The 26,671-nt window shown below is 43.7% G+C and overlaps 1 protein-coding gene across 1 annotated transcript in view; it reads right to left on the reverse strand.

The window, feature by feature from the left end:
* Positions 1 to 2,979: 2,979 nt before the first annotated feature.
* Positions 2,980 to 26,671, reverse strand: part of Col6a5 (collagen type VI alpha 5 chain) — a 111,282-nt gene continuing 87,590 nt past the window's right edge. Inside the window, exons 36-41 of the mRNA XM_031343519.1 lie at positions 25,344 to 25,434; positions 22,819 to 23,027; positions 10,078 to 10,764; positions 8,684 to 8,780; positions 7,771 to 8,000; positions 2,980 to 3,378 (exon numbers count right to left, since the gene is read on the reverse strand). Of these exons, the coding sequence (XP_031199379.1) occupies positions 3,359 to 3,378; positions 7,771 to 8,000; positions 8,684 to 8,780; positions 10,078 to 10,764; positions 22,819 to 23,027; positions 25,344 to 25,434 (1,334 nt within the window). The 3' untranslated portion in view covers positions 2,980 to 3,358. The remainder of the gene's footprint in view (positions 3,379 to 7,770; positions 8,001 to 8,683; positions 8,781 to 10,077; positions 10,765 to 22,818; positions 23,028 to 25,343; positions 25,435 to 26,671) is intronic.

Consider the following 26,671-nt stretch of genomic DNA (forward strand, 5'->3'; position numbering starts at 1 on the left):
ACAGATGTGGGGTGACCAGCTTCCTCAGTTCTTCTCACCGGGTATGCCCCTTCATAATAAATGGTATCCTCAAAGTGTAAACTACAATAATCCCTCCCCCATACTCAAGGGAGTACACACACACACACAAATTAATCAATCAATCAATTAATTAATTAAAAACAAGGGTTTTTTTGGGGGGGGGTTAAATGGCCAAAATATATACTTCTTCAGGAAGCTCTTCACAATTACAGTGAAATGTGTATCTAGTGAAATAATATTTCTATTACCTTCCTCTTGCCTGTGTGCATGTGAGTGTTTAAGGGCATATGCTCATGTGAGCTGTATGTGTGAAGGCCAGAGGAAACCTCAGATGTCATTCCTTAGGAGTCATCCATTCCCCCCCCCATTCTCTCTCTTATTCTTCCCCTCCCCCTCCCCCTCCCCCTGTGTTGTTTTTGGTTTTGAGACAATGTCTCTCACTGGCCTAGAGCTCACCAAATAGTCTAGGCTAGATGGCCAGTGAGCTCTAGAAACATGGCTGTCTTCCTCCCCAGGGCTGGGATCACAAGCATTTGCCACGATGGCCAGCTTTTTTTACAGGGGCTTTAGGGCTTGAACTCAGATCCTCATGCTTGCAAGGCAATCGATTTCATGGCTGTGCTGTCTCTCCAGCCTGTCCCACTTGCTTCTTGTACACATCAAGTCGAGTGGTGCTCTATACAACCTCAAATGACGACTCATGTGTCTGTGACCACTCTATGACTACACATGTGACACGTGACCGTTCAACTGTCTCTTGAATGGTACTAACTCCGGTGACTTTTGCTTCTTGCAAACTCCTCAGGGTGAATGCGATTTGATAGCTACTTTTCTATTTCCATTCTAATTCCTGACATGATCTTAAATGTCTATAAGGGTTTACTTGAGTTTTGTATTTGCTTTGTTTTCCCCCATGACTTCAGTTATTCTCTCTTAAACTATATATTACCAACCATCTAAGCATGCATAAAGAATTTCTCTATTGAGCCCTTAAGAAGAAATAAGATATCACAGTGCCAATTAGATGCCCTACCTCACCTCCTCCCACTGTGGAGTCTGGCATTTGGCTTAGGGAGATGGAACAGACTCCTTTCCTATGCCCAGCTCCTGGGCAGGTTCCAGGTATCTTGTCTATTTAGGCCATAGGCTTGCAGGGCTAGAAAACTCATTACCAGTGCTTGTGTTGATCCACTTCCCTGGAATGCCATCTTTGCCCCTGCAAAGGGGAGATTGCACCCCAGGCTGTGGAGAGAGGATGGGGTGGGGTGTGGGGCGGGGGGGGGGGGGGGGGGGGGGGGGGGGGGGGTGGAATTGATGTGACATTCTGTTTATCTTGTTCCTTTATAGCCATTCTTCAGATGTGACTCCGAGGCTCTCCTGTTGCTCACTGTCTTTTACCTGAGTCCTCAGTAGTCATAAAGGGCACCGGGCATTGCTTCTCTGGCTTTTAGATATATGAGTGATGCCACAGTGTATCTTTCTGCAACTTTTCCTGGCTCCATGTTATCTTTGAGACTCATACATGTTTATGACTGCAGCTCAAGATTATTGGTTTGACTGCCCTGAAGTACTGTTATATGCATATGGTACATTAGGATACATGGTTGCTTTTAATTCTGCAGCAACACATAGTGTCCTATGGTTCCTGTGTATATGTGTGAAGGCTTTATATATCCACCATTGATGGAACTGTTGCTAAAATGAAGGATATGATTAGATATGGAATGGATATTGCTTCAGTGTTATCCAGTGATGTAACGATTTTCCACCGGCAATGTGGTATCTATTGGTTCATACTCTTTGACACCATTATCATGTTCAGATTTAAGAATCTGATGTAGCCTTCATGCTTCTACTAAGACACACTAACAAAAGTTCTTAGAGAAAAACAAAACTATTAAATAAATAGACTTTGTCTTAGAAATTTCCAAAGCAATAACTGGCTACTTAAAATTAACTGACTGTGTTATTTTTAAATTATGTATAAAGGACAATGGTCACAGTAAGGAAAATTAAGTGGAACAAATATGAATTTGTCCACATGTTAATCCACCATCATATTCATTTCATTTTTGCATGCCCATTGGTTTGGCAATTACTTGTTGCCTTAACCAAATTGAGTGATTTTATTAGAATACAATAATTGTACAAAATAATGGGTTTCATTATGCCATTTTGAGATAGTATGAAAAAGACTCCAACAACATTCACCTCCTCTGAAACTCCTTTTGTTCCCTTCTCCCCTTCCAAATCCCCTTTACTTCTCATCTTCTCAATCCCCTAGTCCTGGAACTCCACATATGGGAGAAGACATAGGATACCCATCTTTGTAAGGCTGGCTTATGTCACTTAACATGAAAGCCTAAAGTTCTGTCTGTCTTCCTGCAAGTCACATGACTGCTCGTCTTTATGTCTAAATTGTACTCCACTGCCTGTGTACGCCATGTTAAACTGAATGGGTGTGTAACTAACTCACGAGTGCTTTGTCTTATCCTGTATATATGTTTCCTAAGTAGGTTTAATGCGCTTCCCTGGGCTTGTATTCTTAACGGTCTGAGTTGGACTACCATCAATAAGAATGCACAGAATAAGTTTCTAGGGTTTTTGTTTTTGTTGTTGTTTTGTTTTTGTTTTAGAAACTGTTTTTGATACACTAAGAATAGCTCTGTTTCCATATTCATGTGTTCACATGATTTCTTTTGCAGCATAACTCAAGTACACACAGGGCAAAAAACAGAAAGCAAGCGTTCCCGATATGAGCGCGCAGTTCATAAAGCAGCCTCTCCTCCCCCTTTTCTTTGTTATGAATTTGTTACTTTATAAATGTCCTGGTCCAGAAAACCCACTGACTACAGGTAATCATTGCTAAATGTAATCTCAGGGTCCTACGAGAACCAAAGCCACTGAGTTTAGGGTTGTATAAATGGGTATAAAAAAAAAAAAAAGACAATTGGGACATTCCAATTACAAATTGTTTTTACTCGATTTGTTTTGTCTAGTTTGAGATGTAGATGTGATGATGATCGTGACGGAAATCTTCTTTTGGCAGACAATCATCCAAAGCGATCAAAGTGAGTGAGCCAAGCTGTCACAAGGGAGCCTGTTGTCTCTTCTTGCTCAGTGTTCCCATTCCTCCTGAGAGATGAAGTCCTACTTTTGAATGTCTGTTCCTTGATGTCTCTATCTTGAAAAGTCTCTCCCTCAGGTTTGAGACTGAGAAGTAGATTTAGCTCTGGTTCCTGTCCGTTCCCTTCGAATAAGTGATTGACACTTCCTGGCTGGAACCACCGCAGCAGGGAGTCCCATCTGCCAGCCAGCACTCTTCTCTCCTGCAAGCTCATCTTGCATCTTCGCCATCTGTAAAGCATGAAAGTCACCCTGCTCTTAGCGTTATGATACTGGATCAGTGTTTCCTCCCGAGCCTATTCCTGTAGGTGCCAGGTATGAAACAATCACAAGAAACAGTGATAATCCTTGCTGTCTCCAACAGTCAAACTGAAAGTCCAACCTAAAGTCATCTAGGAGGTCCATGGAGACAAAGACGCGGCCACTGGTAAAACTGCATAATGGATAGGACTGTGAACACAAGTCTCAGAGACGTCTGTCGATTTGAAATCCCCTGCTTTGTGGCTTTAGTAGATAGAGCTATTATATAATCATTTGAAGAGGGTAATGACTGTTTGCAATGTCTGGCTCTACTCAGAATTCCTGTGGTGTTTTCATGGAATTCATTTACAGGACAACATTCCCACCCTACCCCCTTCCACCTGCTCCTGAGTTCCCCCAAGGAAGCTTTTGATTGCTAATAGCAGCACCTACTATGCTTCAGAGGCTGAGGTTGAGCAATAGAGTGGCTCAATGAGTACCTGAGACGGATGACCTTGCCCTATAGCAGCTCTCAGTCCATCCATCAGGGATTTGGGAGGGGGAGGAAGACCCAGCCTACAGCCTCTGATCAGGATAGCTCAGCTTCCTAACTCCCGGCCAGGCCTAGGCTTTGGCTGCCCTCTATCGGACAGTGCTGGGATAGCACCTCATTTGGCTTCTACTTATTCCCTAGGATGCTTCCTCCATCGCTTGATGGATTCTCCTGTGACTATTCCACGACTCAGGGAGAGCTTCAGGGGAAGATGGCTAAGTACCTGTCTCCACAAGAAAAGTCATGCCGCTTTGCCCTGAACCTTGGAAAGCTTCTAAATTTCTAAATCTAAATTCTCTTAACAATTTAAAAGTATGTAACTGCACCAGGCGGTGGTGGCACACGCCTTTAATCCCAGCACTTGGGAGGCAGAGGCAGGTGGATTTCTGAGTTTGAGGCCAGCCTGGTCTACAGAGTGAGTTCCAGGACAGCCAAGGCTACACAAAGAAACCCTGTCTCGAAACCACCCCCCCCCCAAAAAAAAAGTATGTAACTGCAACATCCTGTAAAAGCTGACATTTAAAAATAAAGCTTCTGGGGGGGGGGCACAGAGAGATGACTCAGAAGGGGAAAGCCAAGCATGCTGATTTGAAGTCAATCCCTGGAAGCCCAATATGGAAGCATGCATTTAGAATCCTAGCATTCCTACAGTGAAGTAGGAAGCAGAGACAGGAGAATAACCCAGAAGCTTGCAGGCAAATCCAGCCTGGGATATGCACTCCTCCTCCTCCTTCTCTCCCTCTTCCTCCGTCCTCTTCCTCCTCCAAACAAGGCAAAAAGAGAGAAAAGACTGGGTCTCTGTCTACCCCACCCCACCCCACATAATACACTCATATACATACACATCATACACACTCAGACAAACAACAATAATAAAGTTTAACATGTTTTTCAGTGATACTTCCATATTTCCTTTCTTTCATCAGACAGGGTTTCATGTAGTCCAGGCTGGCCATGAACTCCTGATCTCCCTACCTAGACCTCTGGAGAGCTTGAGTCACAAACAGATATTACCATTCATGGCCACATTTCTCCCTTAGTTTATCCAACAAAATCTAAATTCCATAGTGGTTTGATATCAACTATCCACTGTATAAAATATGCTTATGTCAGATAATTTATAGTATTCATTTTTCTCCTTAAGCTTCTTTTGTCACAACTATAAAAGATTCGTATGCTTTAATTTTTAAATTATTTGCCCAATCATACTTTTCTGTTGTGGAACTGTGGGGGGGGATGTGGTGTGTGTATGTGTGTATGTGTGTGTGTGTGTACTTTAATTTCCTATGTCTATAAGTCTAGGTATTAAATTTTTGTCAAGATGGGATATTACTAGAATTTACCACAAATGCCTATATATGTAAACTTTGATCATTTTGGGAAAGTAAACATTGTATTGGAAATTTATTAGTTATATGGATAATTTTTATAGTATTTCCAACTCTGGCTTGACCATTTCCACCCAATCTCCAAAGCTTCCTAGGAAGATCTTATATCTGGGCCACAGTACCTTAATCAGATGCAGGATGGCTAAGAGCCATGTCACACTCATGGGGGGCTGAGGCAAGGGCAGGGCATTTGTGGAGATGAAAGAAGTCCTCTAAGATTTCTCACACATAAAACATGCTCTTTAAGACTAGCTTTTTAGACAGCTACACTCTGGCAAGTCTCTATGTGTCCCCATTAGAGACAATGTTTGTACCCCAGAAGGGAAAATAGCCACCTTACCCAAGCTCATTGGCAGTGGTGGAGGACCACAGCAGCTGGATGAGCTTTAGAGATTGTGAGCTGGGTAAATAATTGAACCCAAGCTGCCCAGTCTGGTGAGCTGGCCACACAGCTACCCTCAGCTCCGTCATTTACCACAGCTGCAGAAAGATAGTACTCACTGAATTTTCAGCCACACGCCATGTGAAGCACGTCACATACATTTAGTGTTTGCATCAGGCTATGACGTAAGCTCTGTTAGTGTCTCCACTTCGCAGCCGAGCAAACAGAGGCTCAGAGAGGCAGAGCAGCATGCCCAACGTCAGGTGCTCGGTGACTGAAGGAATATTCAAGTTCTGTTTCCAAAGTGGGCACAAAAGTCTACCTCTGTGAGCTGGTCTGTCAGACAGTGTCTGTCGTCGGCCTGACCCGACTATAGCTGCTCTCTCAGACTCAGCGCCTACTAGCTCATGAAAGACAATGAAATCTCCTGCAAACCCACACTACTCCATGGTGGTTTCCCAGAAGCATGGGATCTTACACATTGTAATATCTAGTTGAAGAATTCCTATTCAAAAAAGCCGACTTGCACTCAGGATCTACAACCATAGGCCGATGGTTTTCAAGCATCAGCTTGTATGAGACTCCCTCCACAGGTTCTCATTGACGGTTTTAGTTCAGTCCATCTATCGGTGGGATCTGAGAATCTGCATATCCAGTGAGTACTAGATGGTGCTGATGTTGCTGGGGTTAGATTCTACCAATCTGATGATTTTTCAACAGTGAACTACCCCGAGACGTGCAGCAGGAATAATCCAGGCAGGATTCAGGCAGTGTTTTCCCAGCTTGACCGTACACCTGAACCACGAAGGGAGCTTTGTGAAGAGTACTAACTCTGTATTTCACCATCAGACAATAATTTAATTTGTGTGGGGTGTGGTTCTGTTCTCAGTTAGAAGCTACTACAAATAGTGCTGCTATATACACTCTAGTATGTATGAATATGTATAGATTGCTTTACACACACACACACACACACACACACACACACATATGTATGAATATAAAATTATTGGGTTTATAGAATTAACTTAGTTATGATTTCTATTTCTGTAATAATATTCTATTACCAAAAACAACCTAAGGAGGAAAAGATTTTTCATCTTAAACTTCCAGAAAATATCATGAAGGAAAAGCAGAGCAGGAGCCTGGGGGCAGGAGCTAAAGCAGAGGCTGCTTACTGGCTTGTTCCTCATGGCTTCCTCCTCAACCTGATCTCTCATAGCACCCAGGACCATCGGCCCAGGGTTGGCTCCGCCCATAATGGGTGGAGCCCTACCCACATCAATCACTACATACAAAAATGCCTCCATAGGTTTACCTACAGGCCAATCTGGTGGTGGCATTTTCTTCATTAAAGTTCTCTCTTTCCGAGTGAATCTAGCCTCTGTCAAGTTGAAATTAAAAACTAGCCAGTAGAACAATCTAGAACAGGTATGGAGTCATATTTCTAATTTCATTGTGATCCATACATACTTAGTATACAATAATTTCCCAGGAAGGCCCTGGAGCACAGCAGACCTCTGGGCTGCTGCCCTGGAGATCTTTGTGGATTTCTGTTCTCCATTCCTTACTTCCTCTTTAGCCACAGATCCACACCTAGCCCCTACCCCTACCCAGTAAGAAGCTGTCTTCGGCCCTCACATAGGTCTCAGAATTACATCACAACAGCCTCATCCTCTCCAGGCTGCAAGTCTTGGGTTACAAAGGCAGAGCTGGAGTGTTCAGGTTCCCCCACCCCCACCCCGCCTGAGGATGCAGCTTCTGCCTTCCCAGAATGCTCTGGTTCTCACCTACACCCCCTGCCTCCCAGATCCCTGACTCCACACCAAATCCTCAGAGCCACTTTCTTCTCTGTTCTGAACACAATCAGCTCCCTTCCTACCTTTCTGAGATTTTATCTCCCTTGCCCTCTTATCTCAGGGAGTTCTTGTGTTCCTGGATAAGCAGCAACTCTTTTCTTTCTTTGCTATCACTTCTTGCCCCATGTTTTTCAACCTTGTGGGAAAAGCCCAGCCAGACAAGAACACTTCAGGGCTTCCAACAAGGACACTGCAGAGTACCTTGTTTGCCGGCTGGAGCAAGGGTCTCTTCAGAACACAGCTCTTCCTTATCGTTCACCATCAGTTCCCCAGAGGAGAGAAGCAGGTACAACTGCTGCATCAGATCTGCAGTGTTCTCTGAATGGTTACCATGAGTGTTCCCTAGGAGGAAGAAATGCTGTTCCTGAGACCCGGAGTCTCCAGACAGCTCCCTCTCTCCTGCCTCGATCTTGTACACCTCAGGGATGAGTCTGGGGTGAAGGAGAAAAGTGATTAAAGTAGTTAGCCAAGTCCCTTGTAAGATTAAGTGCAAATCTAGCCACATACCAGAACAGAAATCCATCTTATGCACATGATAGGAACAGTCCTAGTGGGGTTTATGGATGCAAGGGCAATTTTCTAATATTCAGAAGGAGAATTAAACACATATTTGTCTCAGAGTTTTAGGATTCCACACCAATGTTGTTTTCATCACTAAAGTTTTATTGGGGACTTGGAGTTTTGCTTTGCAACATCAGAATCACTCCTGCGGCTCTGACATGTGCTTCCTGAAAGGCGGGATGCTTTTTCTGTCATGCTTTCCTTCCAACCTTTGATACTGTAAGCTTTGCTTGGGCACTAGCCAACCTGAGTCGCACTATGTAGTTATCAATATGAGGTAGTTTTAATAAAAGCAACATATATGTTGACTATAATATAAAATGTGGTCCTGCATAATACAGATCCTATTCTGTCTTCTGCTAGCCAGCGATGTCATCACCAACCCAGCATTTAAGAACCTGTGCCCTGCCCAAGTCCTGCATCCTGAAATGAAAATGCCATTCACTTCATATTCTTAGATAATGACCCATTAATGCCAGGCCAGCTATCACTTCGCATTCTTAAGGATTGTTTCCTGGGCAGTACTCCCCACATCTGAAATTTCTTAACTCACAATACACTGTCTTCTGTGCCAGCATTCTCTGGGCTGGGGAAGGTGAGATTAGCACACTTGGCTTGCAGGTCTCTGCCGGGATATTTGTTGATAGCACCTGGAGACAGAGTGGAATTCTTAGTCCAGTTCTTACCTTCCCACATAATGCCTATCACCCCAAAAGTCAGCTCATCTTTTCCTGGAGATGGAAGTCTCTTTAAAAAACAAATTAATCTTGTGAGAGACTTTGCAAAGTCGGCATGCTGGCATTGAAAGACCTTGTTCTTGCCAAGTCAATGAGATACAGCAATAATTGAATTAAAAGTTCCCATGCTCAGTGATACAACTAAAGGACATCTCTGCATTCCTCTTGTTATCTATTCTTCCCTCACCCCCACACCCTAGAAATGGAGGCTCTTCCTAATAGGCTCTTGAAGTTGTCTTCCCTATTTCTACCTTGGGGTTGAAAGAAGGCATTGTTTTTGACTTAGTAGTAAACATATTGCCTGAATTCCATGATTCTTAACTCTAAACTGAGTCCTGGGATTGTGTGTGTGCCAGAACCCCTAAAATCATGGGTAACCCTACCAAGCTCCCAGCCACTGCAGATAACCATACAGCATGGCTTTTGCTCTGTCCCTGATTTCTAGTACAGACCAGGGCTTGTTTGATACTTCTAAAAACTTAGCCTATTCCATAGCTCTGTCTAAAATTACAACACCAAGGACAGAAGCCGAAGCAGCTACTCTCAGAGCGCCACAGTGGAAAGACACATTTCAAATCACTATGTGGTTGCATTTAAGCTAGATCTTGAAGAGGGGCTCTAGAAAATACCTGTACCTATAAATCATAAGAATTCAAGTCAGAGCCAAAGCTGGTTAAATATGACAAGGTAGACCAGATGTCCTTAGGAAACAGTGAGAGTAGGACAGTGGGGGGTTATTTATTATAGTAATACACTTTGTTAAAGGTTTAGTAACTAATGTGCAGCTTGATAGAAAAGAACATAGTCCTAGGGTCAGAATGTATGAGGTCTAGAATTTACCAGGCATTAATTATGAGCTTTTGGGCAATTTGTTTAATGTATTCAAACCTTAGTTTTTCCTTTATAGAAGAGGAATCTGAATTCTTCCCTTTGAGGTCTATGCTGAAGATTAACTGATGGAGCCAGTCAGAGAACCAAACACTTAGCAAATGTTCAGAAGTCAAGCTTAAAAGAAACCTTTCAACTATTTGAGGATCTCCTGCCTAGAATTGTAACCAGCATGAATAGGCTTCTCTGAGATTCTCCCACTGCCTCCTGTTCACATCCTACCACTCTCTACTAAAATGGGACGCATTCAATTAAGTAGGCTGATTGACTGCATACAGAGACATCAATAAAGCAACAAAGGAGAGAAGCTTGAGTGACTTACGTCTGATTGAATGAACAAATGGCTTGATGAACTTGATGACATAGTCCAAATCTGGCTTGTGTACCCGGCCAAGCCGTACTAAGTGATGGTCCAGGGGCTGGCTTGCTAATTCTTCTAACTCCATGTCATTGTGTATAGGACCCAAGGAAAATACAAATATGGAGTAGCCTTGGCACTTGGCTCTCAGAGATGCATTCCTTAAAACTTCTTTGTCTAAAGGGTTGGTTTCACCTGCAGTTACTATAAAGATAACTTTATTTTTCCTCAGATTGGGGGTTCCTACAAAGACATTGTCAATTGTCCACTGAAGGGCATGCCCAATAAAAACATCTCCATTGAGCTGCTGAAGAGACTCTTGGAGATGATGCTTCATTTGGTGTACAGTGTTGTAAGTGACCAAATCGAATTCCAGGTAGACTGGGCATTCTTCAGTGTTTGGCAGATAGCCTGGGGGAGAGTAGGTTAGGACAGCCACTCTGTCTCCTAAAACAGAGGTCAGTGGAGCTGGGGCGATGTGAAAGTAATCCAGTACTGAAGTTATTAAAGCTCTCACTTCTTTAAACTCATTACGTCCTACTTGTTGAGAAGCATCTATGAGGAAAGCCACGTCCATGTAATATTCTTGAAGAGAAGCATCCCCAGGTTCATGAGCAAGGCCCAGTTCTTTTCTGCCATGACTTTCATGTTCTGCAACAGAATAGCCACTTAATGGTGAAAGGGTTAACTTGAAACTCTAAGATGTGAATGTAAACAAAAGCCATGGAATGTTCCTACTCTTCATCCCCATACCATGACAGATACCACTAATCAATATAATAGCAGATATCATTAATCAATCTCAGTACTTGTCCTGAAATACATTCTTCAAATCTACCTTCACTTGGTTCAGAGTTATTTCCATTTGACACATGGTGCCACATAAGATACCTACTTGCTACCCACTTCAGGTTTTTCTGAAATGACTGATTTGATGCCAAAATATCTCAATGCAAGAAGAGAAATACATGCCTAGTTTTAGCTCTTCCTCATGGTCACAAATCCTACAGCATGCATTCACATCTACTGACTATTTAATTACAAGGAGTAAACAAACACAAGAGAAAGTACAGATGTCAAAGTTACAACTCATGTGCTGGCATACATGGTAGATAAAAGCAACATCCATAAAGCAACATCACTGGGCAGGTATAAGTCAGTACTGACTTAAGAGCCTTGCTGCGATGTAAGGTATGACAACCTTTAAGACTTGGGCACTCTGAGTGGTGGCTATCAGCCCATGACTAGATAAGGAATTCTCATCCTGAGGGAGATCAAATGGTATCAGTAAGCACTGGCTGAATCAGTTAGCATTCTTTCTACAAAGCATTCTCAGAGAAGAAATTAATACCCCAATTTACACACTTACCTGTTTGTCTGTCTATCTCTGTGTGTGTATGTGTATGTGTGAGTGTGTGTGTGTGTGTGTGTGAGAGAGAGAGAGTGTGTCTGTATAACTGTACTTGCTATGGGCATTCATGTGACGAGGCTGAACGTTGGAATTGGGTGTCTTCCTTTATCACTCTCCGCATTACCTTTTTGAGATGGGGTTTCTCATTGAACCCAGCCCTTGCTTTTGCAACTAGACAGACTGGCACAGACTGGCTGGCTCGAGAGCTCTGGGACCCACTTGTCTCCATGCCCTACTTCCCACCCAACCCATACTCCAACCCTGGTGTTACATCTGAATGCTGGCATGTGCAGCTTTTGCATGGGTGCTGGGTCCTAACCTTCAAGGCAGGCTCCTTTTCCACTGGGCCATCTCTCCATCCCTCTCAGCTTACATTCGGATGCCAGCTATTTTGCTGCAGACCATCAGTCCCAGTGATATTGCTTTAAATCTACAGGATTGTGAAAACTTTCTACACTCCTGGGAGAGGTGGCTGGATGGGGAGATGGGAGAATCATCAGCTCTGTACGATAGGAAGTAGATGGCCAGTGTCCTTTCTCTCTCTAAAAGAAGTGTGTTTATAAGCATACTCAAACAATCTGTAGCTTTCTAACTGGGAAAAGATGTATTGATTCCTATTTCTGCTCAACCTGTTAGCAGAAGCTCTCACATCTAGCATTTTATTTAGTCTCCAAACAATAAATGAACTAACAATACTAGATTAATACTATAAAAGTTAATATCAAGATAGCATGCAACAAACACATGATTAGTACATATGATTTTTATTAATACTGGAAATGTTTTATTAGACAGGTTTTTGAATGCTGGACATTGAACCTGGGGCAAATCCACACTACCCTTTTGTCTATTCTTGGATTTGACTTACTAATCCCTTTTCAGAGTAATTTTTGAATCTGTATTAACTAGGAATGGTGGTCTAGACCAGGTGTGGTAGTATATACTCTTTTAATCCCAGAACTCAGGAGGCAGACAGATCTCTATAAGTTCAAGGTCAGTTTGGCCTACAGAGTGAGTCCCAGGCCAAAGCTATATAGTGAGATCCTGTCTCAAAAAAAAAAAAAAAAAATATAGTAGTTTAAGACATTGCTCAGTAGTTAAGAGCACATGTTGCTCTTGCAGAGGACCCAGGTTCAGTTCCAAGCACCCAAAGGATAGCCCACAGCCATCAGTAACTCCAGTTCCAAAGAATCTAATACCCTCTTCTGACCGCCACGGGTACCAGGCAGATATATTGTATGCATATATACATGCAGATAAAATACTCATGCACACAAATAAATAAATCTAACTTTTAAAAAAATATAATGGTTGTATAAAATTTTCCTTTCATGTACTTTCTTTGTCTGGTTTTTTGTATTAAAATGATATGGCTTCAAAGAACAAGTTGGCAAATAGTCTTTCCTCTTAAATTCCCTAGAAAAGTTTGTATAGAATTGATATTCATGGCCAGGAAGTAATGGTTCATCCTTTATCCCAGCATTCAGAGGCAGAGGCAGAGGCAGAGAAGGGCAGATCTCGAGTTGGAGGCCAGCCTAGTCTACAAGAGTGAGTTCCAGGACAGCCAGGGCTACACAGAGAAACTCTGTCTCAAAGAAATATTTTTAAAAAGAATTGATATTTATCATTTCTTAGAAGGTTTGTTGAATTTGTGATAAAATCATGGGAAAACTTCAAGTACAGTCATTTTGACAAGCAAGTTAGCTTATTTCTTCTTGAATGAACTGTGACGATTTTCATATTGTAAGACTGTGTCTAATTTATATGCAAAGGTGGCTCATGGTGTTCCTGTTAGCCTGCGCCTGCGAAAGCAGTAAACCCCAGGGGATTCCTCTCTCTTCACCAACACTGGTTACTTGTATCTACATTTTCTGGTGAGTCTGATTCTATAGCTCTATCAATTTTATTGATCTCAGAGATCAGACTCTTGGCTTTACTGATTTTTATCATTTTTTGTTCGTTGGGTCCTTAAGTGTTATTGCTTTCTTCTGTCCACTCTGGGATTGCTTGTCTTTCTGTCTCTGGCTTCTTAAGATGGAAACTGAGGCGACTGATTGGATTCATATTTTTTCAGTATAAGAACAATATTAAAATTCTCTAATTATGCTCTAGTGGGATCTTGGAAGATCTGGAATGCCTGTTTCATTTGTATCTCTCCCAAAATGCTTTCTGATTTCTTTATTGATCTCTGTTTCAGCCATGGATTATTTTAAAGTGTTTTATTTATTTCCTAAAGGTTTGAGGATTTTTAAAAGGTCCTTCTGCTAATTATTTTGACATTAGTTCTGTTTGGGTCAGAAAATATTCTTGCTGTGACTTGAATCCTTTAACATTCTCAAACATTGTTCTAACACATGGACACAACATGGTCTATTTTGGCAAGTATTTCATGAGCATTTCAAAAGAATCTACAGTCTGCTCCTGGATGGAATATCTCAAGGTGCCAAATCATTTACTTTAGCTGATAATGTTGCTTTACCGTGTGCCTGTTCTCTCTCTCTCTCCCTCCCCCCCCCTCTCTCTCTCAGATATTGGGAGAGAATATAGAAACTTACTGATTTTTTTATTCTGATTATTGAACTTTTTTTCATTTTAGCAATCTCCATTGCTATATTTTCAAGTGCCTTGCTATGGTTTTTCTTTTGTCAGATCAAAGCTGCCTGCCCTTAACCTCCTCGCTGGCACACTGTTCCTCCTAACACTGTGGTTCTCATCTCTGCAGATACTACTTGAGCACGGGAGAAATGGCTCAGTGGGTAAAGGCTCCTGCTGTGCTCGCACAAGGATCTGAGTTTGAATCCAGCACCCAGATGAAAGGTTGGACATGACTGCACCTGTAATCCCAGCACTGTGCGGTGCAGAGACAGGTGGTTTCTGGGCTCACTGGCTGCCACTCTGGCTCCACCCATAAGAGACCCTGAAAAGAGCAAGGCAAAGAGTGGTTGAGCTGGTGTTGAGCAGGACACCAAGTGTCCTTCTCTGTGAGAGTGCGCTCATGTGCACACATGCACACATACACGCACACACACACACACACACGCACACACGCACACACACGCACGCGCACACGCACACACACGCACGCGCACGCACACGCACGCACACGCACGCACACATGCACACATGCACACATACACGCACACACACGCACGCACACACACGCACGCGCACACGCACACACACACGCACACACACACACGCACACACGCACGCGCACACGCACACACGCACACACGCACGCGCACACGCACACACGCACGCACCACTGTTGTCGCTGCCACGAGTCGAGCCAGGAGAGCATTTACAGATCTCTGGAGGTCTCGCTGTACAGCTAGCGCTTTTCTCTGTCCTGTGAGCCTTAGTTCTTGGTCTCGCTGAGCTCTCAGATCTCTTTCCTCATCTCTGAGAACTCATGAGGCTCACCTAACGTTCTCTCACTCCACACAGAGTCTTAGGTCAGGAAAGTGGAGACTCTGCTGCTCAGCCCCTTTGTCTCTATCGCCCAGGGTCTTTGACTTTCACTTCTTAAAGCCCAGTGTCTTTCTTTTTTTTTAATTTATTTTATGTATGTGAGTACACTGTCACTGTCTTCAGACACACCACAAGAAGGTATCAGGTCTTATTAGAGATGGTTGTGAGCCACCATGTGGTTGCTGGGAACTGAACTCAGGTCCTCTGGAAGAACAGTCAATGCTCTTAACCACTGAGCCATCTCTCCAGCCTATTGTCTTAACTGTTGTCTCATCTGTGTGGAATTTATTTTCCTGTTGATTATGGTAGATTTGGCATTTCTCTTCTACCTGAGGAGGTTCTGTTACAAAATGCTGATCACTTTGTATGTCAATGGGGGGGGGCTGCTTCTCTCAAAGCATAAAGAACTGGTCACATATGAACTAGGTTCTTAGTACATTTATAGAAACCAATAGGATTTGGCACTTCATCAGCTTGTTTGAAATGTACGGGGCTCCCATTCCCCACCAGAAACCCAGTTTCAAGTTCTTACTGAATGTACTGTCCAGATGGAAGTCCTGATTAAACTACTGATCAGCGGACATGAAGTGTGTCCTGTAGTGCTGACAGTGCAAACATCTCTGAGGTTCACAGCCACAGCACGTGAGGGACTGACTGTACTGAGAAGAGAATGGGCTCTTTGCCTTTTGGAAGTTCACATTTCTGGACCTGACTGACCATTTATCTGCGTTATCAGCAACAGCTCTGGTTTCCAACTCTCGATTATCAATTTTTTTAGGGGCCAACCAGCAGACTTCCATAAACATAGAGGCCATGATTGCACAGATGCTATGGCAGGAGGGGAAGGACGGATGGACTGGCTGGAGTAGTAAAATGGCATTCCACGCATGCCTAGAAATATCACTATCTCACTTCTAGTTTTCTTTTTATAAATAAACTAAAATCTCTTTTCTCCCCTCTAAGTACCCAGTGACAAATCCTTTTCTAAAGAGGCACAAACCACCTACAAGAAATCCTTAAAAATAGGTTCCCTCTGTACTTAGATTTTCATGAAAAAAATAAAAAAAATCAAAGAAACTAAATATAGATGACCGTGCTTTGAAAACTCTAAAATTTAGAGGTAGGATTATTCTATTTTGAGTCTAAATTCATGTTATTTTGGGAGATTCGGGCTTCGGAAATATTTCTCCTTTAAGAAAACCTGGCAGGAGTCTAAGTAAACCATGTACACAGCTCTCAGCAATGCTCAACCTTCTCTCCAAATGTCAAACGTAACTAAATTCTTGCCTTCGGTTCTGTGGAAGAACTGAGCTAAAAGGGCAAAGGGGCCGATATCTGACTCGCTATCACAAGACTTGGATGGAATGAGCGATGTGGTCAGGTTTCCTAGGAAGTGCTCTTCCAGAGAGAAGCCCATCTTGAACCAGAGATGTACAGCATAGAGCCAAGTGGGGTGTGTGGAAGGAAATCTGGGGAGCAGGAGCATCTTAGAGCATGAGCCCTCTGGGCAGGGTGAGCATGCTGAGTCAGTAGGGCTATCTGTCATGACACTTGTGGGAAATCTCAGAGACATATGTGAGTTATCTAGAGGGCTGCCATGGAATGTAACCATGCCAAAATTACTCATGGGATTTTCTTTTCTTTTTATCTTTTTTTGGGGTTTATTGTTATTGTTGTTTTGCTTTTACATTGTTTGCTTGTTTGCTTTTCAAGATGGTGTTTCTCTGTGTAGCCCTGGCTGTCCTAGGACTCGATCTGTAGTCCAGGCTGGCCTCAAACTCAGAGATCTGCCTGCCTCTGCCTCCTGAGTGTTGGGATTAAAGGCATGAGCTGTCACTTCACATCTTAGTCATGGGTTGTTGGGTTTTTTTTTTTTTAATAAGCTATGAGGCTAATATATGTATTGAGTTCTACTCATGTGAACAATTTCTGATTTTTTTTCTTTTTAAAAAATGGTGTGTGTGTCTCTGATATGTGGCTATTAGCTCAGAAGTTCAGAATACACAAAGAACAACCTACAAACCACAAGAAACTCAAGAAGAAGGAAGACCAAAATGTGAACATTTCATTTCTTCTTAAAAGGGGGAACAAAATACCCATGGAAGGAGTTGCAGAGCCTAACTATGGAGCAGAGACTGAAGGAAGGAAAATCCAGCCTGATATAGCTGTCTCCTGAGAGGCTCTGCCAATGCCTGACTAATACAGAAGTAGAGGCTCACAGCCATCCATTGAACTGAGTATAGGGTCCCCAATGAAGGAGTTAGAGAAAGGACTCACGGAGCTGAAGGGTTTGCAGGCCCTTAGGATGAACAACAATATGAACTAACTAGTACCCTCAAAGCTCCCAGGGACTCAACCACCAACCAAGGAGTATACATGGTGGGACTGATGGCTCTGGCAGCATGTGTATAGTAGAGGATTGCAAAGTTGGTCATCAATGGGAGGAAAGGCCCTTGGCCCTGTGAAGGTTCTGTGCCCCAGTGTAGGGGAATGCCAGGGCCAATAAGTGGGAGAGGGTGGAGTGGCAAGCAGGAGGGGGAGGCAACAGAGGTTTGTTCTTGTTGTTTTTTGTTTTTTTGGTTTTTGTGGGGGTTTTTTTGGAGGGAAAACTAGGAAAGGAGAAATCATATGACATGTAAATAAAGAAAATATCTAATAACAAAAAAATGGTGTGTGTGTGTGTGTGTGTGTGTGTGTGTGTGTGTGTGTGTGTTCCTGCATGCATGTCTATATACCACGTGCATGCCTGGTGCTCAAAGAGGTCAGAAGAAGGTGTAGGATCCCCTGGAACAGGGTGATTATGAACCACCATGTGATGCTGAGAACAAAGCCCAGGTTCTCTGACCCATTGAACAGCAAGCTCTTAACCACTGAGCCAGCCCTTAGAGCCCCATCTTGCTGGTATTGTTCAAGTTCAACGTTTCCCAACATTCAAAAGCATTGGCAATGCTTTCTGCTCTCTGGTACTAAACCGAGTATCCCATCCACTTCAGGTCTTGGGTTCAGGTCTCCATGTACCTTCTCTCATGAAAACTTCCTTTTAGCAATAGACTGGGCTTGCCATTGCTCTCAATTCACACCTGAGCAGACCTAAGCTTGGAGACATCCAGTGATGTAGCCAAGAAACGAAAACAGAGACAGAATCTATCCCAAATCTGTTGCAATGGCTGACTCTTTGAGAAGAAGCAGTGGTCAAACATCAGGATAGGGCTGAAATAGTAAAGTACGCACTCACCAGGCTGAGAATGGCTCAGGGACCTGACTAGAAGAAAGTTGTCTTCAGTCTGACAGAAGGCACAGGGCAATATTTTCTTCTGCAACTATGTCCCAACATAAATAAAACTGGCCTTCCTTTCCCCCAGTGGGCACTGCAGAGCAGCGGCTACAGACAGGTCTCAGGCACCACAGAGCAGCAGCTACAGACAGGTCTCAGGCACCACAGAGCAGCGGCTACAGACGGGTCTTAAGAGTTTGAGTCTTATTTCTGCATGTTGTTAATTCGGTGACCCTGGCTCTTCTCCATGCCTCACTTCCTCTCTACAGAATGCCATGCTAATATATGACAATCTCACAAGGTTTTTTTTTTAAAAAAGAAAATGGAGTAGTTTGCATAGTTCACAAAAACTAAAATGCTACACAAATTTAATCTTTATAAGTAAACAAGAAGAAAACTCCTAGGGCTACAAAAACCCTTCCTGCAATGGTAAATTCTGAAGAATTTCGATAAGAAAATGCAGCCTGTTGGCCTATCTTACAGACACACTTACACGGGCCCAACAAATGACAATTCCACTGTGTTCGCGCATGCTTATCTGCAGAGGACTTGGCAGCACTGTATGAAGCTCTCCATCTCATACCAGCAGCCTAGGCCTGCCCTCCTCTCTGTCTGGAGAGGTCACTGACTAGGGTTCCAGGGCCAGGGGAGGCAGGCACAGTATGTGCACACCACTGCATCTCATTAACATGTCACGGGGAAACAGAAACCCTTACAATTCTCTTGGTTTTATACGTGAGAACCTCTTCTCGTTTAAGTAAAAATAACTTTAAAACGAATTTCATCCTTTCCCCCTGAAGATAGGGCAAATGTTCCTTTTGGCTTTGATTTCTCTAGGTGGTTCTTAGATTGTCAGAACATCACTTAGGAACCATTTTGTGCTCAGAAACAAGAGTCGGCAGACAAGGCCTGCTTCCAGAGGAAAAGCATCACCTCCTTCGAGAATCACTACACCCAAACCATCTGCAATCTTGCCCTTCAGTTTTAATGAAGTTATTCTGTGCTTTATGTTTCTAGGTGGGTTTATTATAAAGCAAGCTTTAAAAATTAAATTGAAAAAATTTAAATGCCAGGACTGTATCGCCAAAATTATTTGAAAATAATGCTCCAAAATAATGATGCAGTTTACATTGTTTTCAGGTTCGGTAAATGAATGTACTTCATCTTTTGTACGTGATCACGTAGCCATCACCAGCCATGCGGCCTGCAGTGGCAAAACCAGCCAGGTTTTTGGTGCAGATGAACAGAGGCTGATGCGATGCAGAACATCAGCTGATTGACATTCCAGGGATGGCTCGGAAGCCGACTCTGCCATCCAATGCAGATTTAAGTTTAAGCACATGTATGTGCAAGTTGACTATGTGGCATCAAAAATCAGAATCAAATGACATGTTCAAGAAGAGGTCAATAGCTAAATATATCCATTCGTTGAAGGGACATGATGAGAGTATTTAGAAAAATCAGTATGGAGTTTACAGGAAATTGGACAATGTTCAACATGATACTGTGCAAAAAAAATAGAACATGCAGTTGAATAAAGCTGTGGAAAGCAATATGCCTACAGGGGAGACAAAGGATGCAGTCAACCCTGGAAAAAGCTCAGTTTGATAAATGCTTTTGAAGTTTTATGTTCAAAATTTTATTATCACTTTATGGTTCCTTTGAGTTTTGTTTTTATTTTCTAAAACTAAAATCCTGGAGTAATGATGGGGCAGCAATGGACAGAGGTAAATGCTGTAGGCCTTCACTCATACCAGATGCCAGAGTCCCCCTTTAGCTGTGACAAAAAAGGTCTCCAGAAACCACAGTTAAATCCTCAGACCCCATGTGGTATAAGGAAAACCAGCTCCTGCCAAGTTTTCCTCTAACCCTCTACAAACACAATGGTTATTGCAACACACACACACACACACACACACACACACACACACACTAAACAAACAAAGAAACAAATGCACAAAAATTTAAATCTATCATTTTGGGGGCTCCACTTCCCCAAAATGATTGACTAGGCCCAGGATGAACACTTACCAGATTAATTTCTAATGAGTCCCAGGTGCTACGGCCTGGAGGGAAGACCTTCACTGTAAGAGTCACGTGAACAATTGATCTCAAACCAGAGACTATATAGAAATCTATATAGCTTCATAGAGTGGGACCGGGGATGAGCCAGTGTAAGCTGGAGCAGATAGGGAGAGGATAGGTGGGGGAGACAGACAGGGGTTGGGTGTTTCCTGGAAGAAGTCAATAGCCCAATGGCAGCCCACAGGGCTCAGGAACTATAAAATTCTTAAATGGCTGAGATCACGGACTTTCCCTCAAGCCTCACCATTCAAGGACAGAAAGGTCAGCTGTCAGCTGCAGGAATCACATGATAAGTGAGTAACACATGTGGCATATGGAGGCACTCATCGAAGTCATCAACTAATCTGTACCATGCATCTGGAGCTTAGCTTAGCTCTCCGTGACTGAAGGTTTGGAATCACAACTGACCCCAGAAGAACAGTACATCATACAGAAAGTCCTTAGCAGGTCTCGGCAGCTGGCTACAAAAGATTTGAGAGAGAAGAGAAGGGCGGTGTGGTGCAGGGCAGGGCGGGGCACAGCAGGGTACGGCAGGGCAGGGAGAGACAGAAACAGACAGAGACAGGCAGACCAACAGACAGAGGTTTGAGACTCAGACTTATTTATGTGACTAAAGACATAGACATGCCATCCCTGGGCCTGAGACGCTATCCCCTGGCTATCACAACCTACAGTCCTCTACAGGAACCCACACACGGTTCAGAACTTTGGTGGGGTAACCATTTACTTTTTATCCTCCTGATAGAAATGTGAACAGGTATTTCTTTAACCAAAGTGAACTCCACAGTGGCTGCGAGGGTCTTGATTGTTCAGACATCTGGAAAGCCAAATGTAAAGCCTTTCTTTTCTTCTTACATTGCTGTCATTGTATCACTAATGATGGTTGCAAGGAAGTCTCTCTCTCTCCCTCTCCCTCTCCCTCTCCCCATCTCTCTCTCCCTGTCCCTCTCCCTCTCCCTCTCCCTCTCCCTCTCTTCCTCTCTCTCTCCCTCTTTCTCTCTCCCTCTCCTCTGATCCATTTCCAAGACTTGGAAATGGTCACCTCTAACAAAACCATCACAAGCCACCTTTTCTCACTCTGACCCTCTGCCAAAGTGCATTTTATCCTTCCCTATAAGCCAGGCAAAAATGGATTCCTGTGCCTTTAGGACAATCGTAACCCCTGGACCATTAAGTGAACAAACAAAATCAACACGAGAACAAAATCAACACGATCCGATTAAGAGAGCATCTAACTCTCATGTTCAGGCTACGCAGACATGAGAGTTTAAAACTGCCTCGATGGAGTCACATACAGGCTTAATACACAGGTACCACAGGATGACACACGTCCAAGTTCACTGAGAATCCTCTCTTTAAAGCTGACACAGCTTATTTTTCAACGAATAATTGCTTAGCTTTTAAATTCCTTACTGCAGTTTTTACAAAAGCTACTTTGGCTATTTTAAAAGTAAAGTTCAAACGCTTTTACTTCCGAAATACTTATGGGGACACACGTGTTAATTCTGAGAAGAAGAAGAGCTATCCAGGAAGCTGTAAGAATCAATAATATGGTGTGAAGTTCCCCCTTTTTTCTTTTATATTTGCATATTCTAGTCATGCACATGATACATTGGATGCAATACTCAAAATGCCAACATTCTGGCCAAATGGTTATTTTGGAAGATTCTAGAGGCAGAGTTTGGTTGGCTAAGTAGTCTGTTTCAAATTTCACTTTTTTTTTTTAACTATGTATTTTCTTTTATGTATGTGGGTGTTTTGCCTGCATGCATTGACTGTGCATCATGTGTGTACAGTGCATGCAGGTGCCAGAAGAGGGCATCAGCTTGTCTGAAAGTGAAATTACAGATGGCTGTGAGCCGCACTGTGGGTACTAGGAATCAAACGCAGGGCCTCGGCAGGAACAAGACATGCATCTTGCCACTGAGCCATCTCCTCAGTCCCTCGTGTGTTCTAATGAAGATAAGATACCTTTGTGTATCTCATGTGTTTATTATCTTACATATTAGTTTGTTTTAAGCTATTAAAATGTTGACATTAAAATACTTAGAGTAAGCCATGGAGGAATTGCGCTCTCTGCCATTTCTAGGTATCTCAAAAATAAAACTTACGCCTTCTTGTGTGAGCACAAATTCTGGGGCATTGGTCAAGCCAAGTTTTGGAGGTTGTTTTGGTCTTGTGTTTGCTCTGACATTCTCTATATTTTCATGTTCTGAATCATACCAACCTTTTGAATTGCACACTCTAATCTCTCTAAGCACACCAGGGACATTTCTGAGACCTGGCGCAGTGATTCCCACGCTGTACCTGTCCTCCGCTGCTACTGTTGCTCTGGTAATTGCCGCTGAACCCACCATCCCCAATCGCTTCAGATTCCAGCCTCAATTTATTTAATTCTGTGCTAGTCTTAAAAGACAAGGTGCTGGATGACTGAAAACATTCCATCATTGGTTCATGTTCTTACCGGAAGTGAGACTTGCCATTGCTCCAGGTGCCTGGTCATTTCCATAGTGGCTCACTAACTTATGTGGCTCTAGCATTTGGTTTGGAATGTAAACCAAATGGCCACCTCCATGACCCTCCAACACAAAAGATGAGTCTTTCCCGGCGTTCAGCTCTTGACCAGCCAGGCTGCTCTTGCTTGCCGAAACCTCACGCAGCTTGGCAGTCAATCTAGATGAAGAAAAAGTAAGTTTCGGCTGAGTCCAAATAAGTTGGAAAGATGCAAATACATGATCCAAGCATTTCAATACATTTCTTTAGTTATTTATTAAAAGAGAATGGGGTGATAGCTCAGTTGGCAAAGGGCTTGGTGTGCAAGCATTAGGATCTGAGTTTGGTCCCAAGAAATCCCACGAAGAAGCTGACCATCGTGGCATTTGCTTGGAATCCAGGCACTAGGAGGCAAAGCTGAGTGCACCCCTGGGGCTCTCCAGTCAGTCAGCACAGCCGACTGAGTGAGCTTAAGCCAGTGAGAGGCCCTGACTCAAAACCAAACCCTAACCAAAGGAGGAAGATTTCTGAGAGGCAGCAGTCAAGGTTGTCTTCTAGCCTCCTCATACATACATGTACACAGCACCCACACACATGAGTACCCATATGCATACACATACATACACAGAAAAAAGAAAAAGCTGGGTGCTGGAAAATTCTAAACTAATTCCAATCAATGAATTCTTCCCCATTTGATCTTCCTTCCCTCACGTTCACATATAACCTATGGAGTATTCCTTTGGGATAAGCCAAGTCTAATTTGCAGAGGCTCATCAATAAATTATGAGGAAGTCATTCATCAAGCAGCCCCTGGAACAACCTTATTATATTTCAGACTGATACCAATTACCATAGAAAATAGTCATTTAATGGACAAAGCCCAGTTCTGAGAGGAACAAGGCTACGGACAAGACCCTTAGAATGGGGCCAGCATCTAGATGAGCAGTCTAAGGGTTCTTTGTGATATCTTAGAATTTTGTTTTTATTTAGATGATAACAGAAAACATACACAAGTATATTCTTGACAATGTCACTTTTAATTTACCATTTGCAGTTGTGTTTAATACTGGTGTTTGGGATCCAGAAGTATTATTTAACTGTGAGGCAGGACACATGAAGTCCAAATGACATCACGACACAACTGCATAAATGTCTTATATTTGTGTGTATGTGTGTGTGTTTGAGTCTGTGGTAAGAAGCTAGGCTATCAGGCAACTGCAGAGGCCCGCTAGGCCCAGGTGCATCTGCAGCACGGCCGCAGTGTACATTTTTGGCCTTCAAGTGTTCAGCTTTAGAAAACCAAAAGCATTCACCTCGTGAAGTTAGCATGGCATCGTTTTGTTTGATTGTTTAGATTTGAGGTGTTAAAGTTGTTTGGGCTTTAGTAGTTGTAAAAGAATCACAGCATTACGATATTTACAGCTGGGCTTGTGTTGGTACGTGCATAAGTAACAACATAGCCTGTCTGCAGCTCTACTTAGAAGAGTCTGTGGCTTATTCAAGGGAAGCTGCTCAACTGAACATTAACGTGGCCATCTTTCCAAAGAGCTGGCTGCTGGACACATCCTTGCTAAACTACCAAATAAATGGAATCAGGCATTAAAGGAGTGTTTACATGCATGAATTCTAGTTGCTTTCGGATACCTGGAAGAAGCCATATACCTTCTCTGAGAAGCTATCCTGCTTAATGCAGCCAGATAGGAGAGTAACTATAGGCCCAGACCAGCTTGGGCCAGGGATCCAAGCTCAGTGAAGCTCCAGCTAAAAGCAGCCTTGAAGGGCTATGCTCACAGTATTTGAGGGGCCAGGTTCAACCAATTGTTATGTTTGTACTTAAGATAACAACATGAATGAAAACTGTTTGGTATGCAATTGTACTATAAGGCCTTCTGTGGGATGCTCTGAAGTTGAAATAAGTCAGAGGCAGATCTAGATGTAGTGAGATGAGACACTGGAGCTAGCCACCACAGTGCCTTAGAAGGGGTCTAAGGGTTCAAAAGGAGCCACTGTCTGATGGCTTTGTTAAAAAGACATGGTTTTTCTAAGTAGCCCAGATTGGCCTTGAACACACAATTCTCCTGCCTCCACCTCCAGAGAACTGGGGTTACGGGAGTGCAACACCATGCCGAGCTAAGGTTGTGGACTGTGAACAGTGTGGGGTAAGAATCATTGTCCAGCCGGGCGGTGGTGGTGCACGCCTTTCATCGCAGCACTTGGGAAGCAGAGGCAGGTGGATTTCTGAGTTCGAGGCCAGCCTAGTCTACAGAGTGAATTCCAGGACAGCCAGGACTACACAAGAGAAACCCTGTCTAGAAGAAAAAAAAAAAAAAAAACCTTCAAAGTGGAAAGCATGCTGGTATGTGGCTGCTGCTGTGGAAGGTGGACTCCAGGAGAAGACCTTGTTAGGTTCTTTTGCCTAACAACCTGCCATCAGCCAGGTACACACCCATCAGTCAGTTAACAAGCACTTGTAAACATAAGCTCTCTGCTACCCACCGGAGGCCATGGGGCAGCGTATCTCCCCTCTCTAAATCAACGAGTCTGCAGTCATCCTTCAGCATCTGCGGCGGGTACTGATTAAATCCGCCTACGGAGGGAACAAAGTTATAGTTTGATTTCCAAACTAGAAATTGGGTTTTCTAGGCAAAGAGAAGCTCAACAGGAATCCTCTGAAGGCAATGAAACATTAGTAACACATTTCAAGAGCATTTGGCCACGGTGAAAATGGAAAATACTGATAACTAGAAACGGCATTCACAACTTCAGCTTAAGAGGATTTCTGGGGGGGGGGGGGCAAAGAGTGACAAGGATCATGGGAAATATGCCCAAGGTTAACTGTTAGCATCCAGAACCTGCGGCAGATATATGGGAGGGTCCACAGACTTGTTGCCAGGACAACGGCCACCATATTCCCAGAATCCATTGGGTTCAGCTCTGGACTGCTACGTCACAACATATATATATATATATATACTTTCCTCCATCTTTCTCTCTTTTTTCTTCTCTCTCTCCCCTCTCTCTCTCTTCCTGCGCCGCTACCCCCCTACCCCCTCCCAATTAAACCTCTTACACGTGGAACTGCCTGGGCCTGGTATCTGCAGACGCGTCCCGCCGTGACTCAAACCTATCATTTGGTGCCAAACCCCGGGAGCATGGCAGTTTGCGTCTACCGACCCAGGGCAGACAGGGTGCACGGCCACGTGGAGCGGCCGCTGAGACCGCCGCCGCTGCCGCGCCGACACCACCAACGCCGCTGCTGCTGCTGCTGCTGCTGCTGTGTTCCATCCCGCACAGGGAGCGCTCCCAGTACCACCGCAGCGGCTGCTGTTCCACGAGGAGAGGGTACCAACACAGCTCACCTGGCAACTGCTCACCGCTTCTTGCTAGAGACACCAGACACCACAGGACACAACAAACCTACACCCAAGCGCAGCTAGACTACGAACTCTTAACCACGTGAGCTGTACTCCACTCAGGCACCATTCAGTTCCATGTTTTCCATTTACCAGATTGCTCATAACCAACCGCACAGACACCAGCATATTAATTAATAGGATCAGTCAGGGGGAAGACCTCCAGCTTTCCAGATAAGGTCTGGCCAACCTTCCCTGGAAATTATGGAGTACAGCCCCCCCCCCCCGACATACGCGTTAGGACGTTCTGCCACTGGGTGCCCTTCCCTCAGAGGTAACTCTCATCCCTAATACTTACCAGGCTACAGCCCTGAAACCCCTGGATCCAGGGTGAGTTATTTTCCCACGCAGGCCACCGGGCCCTGCCAAATTGCCACTAGGGTTTCTCGTGATGACTTGAAACCACTAGCT

Source organism: Mastomys coucha, unplaced genomic scaffold (genome assembly GCF_008632895.1).
Source record: "Mastomys coucha isolate ucsf_1 unplaced genomic scaffold, UCSF_Mcou_1 pScaffold23, whole genome shotgun sequence".
NCBI classification, from domain to species: Eukaryota; Metazoa; Chordata; class Mammalia; order Rodentia; family Muridae; genus Mastomys; species Mastomys coucha.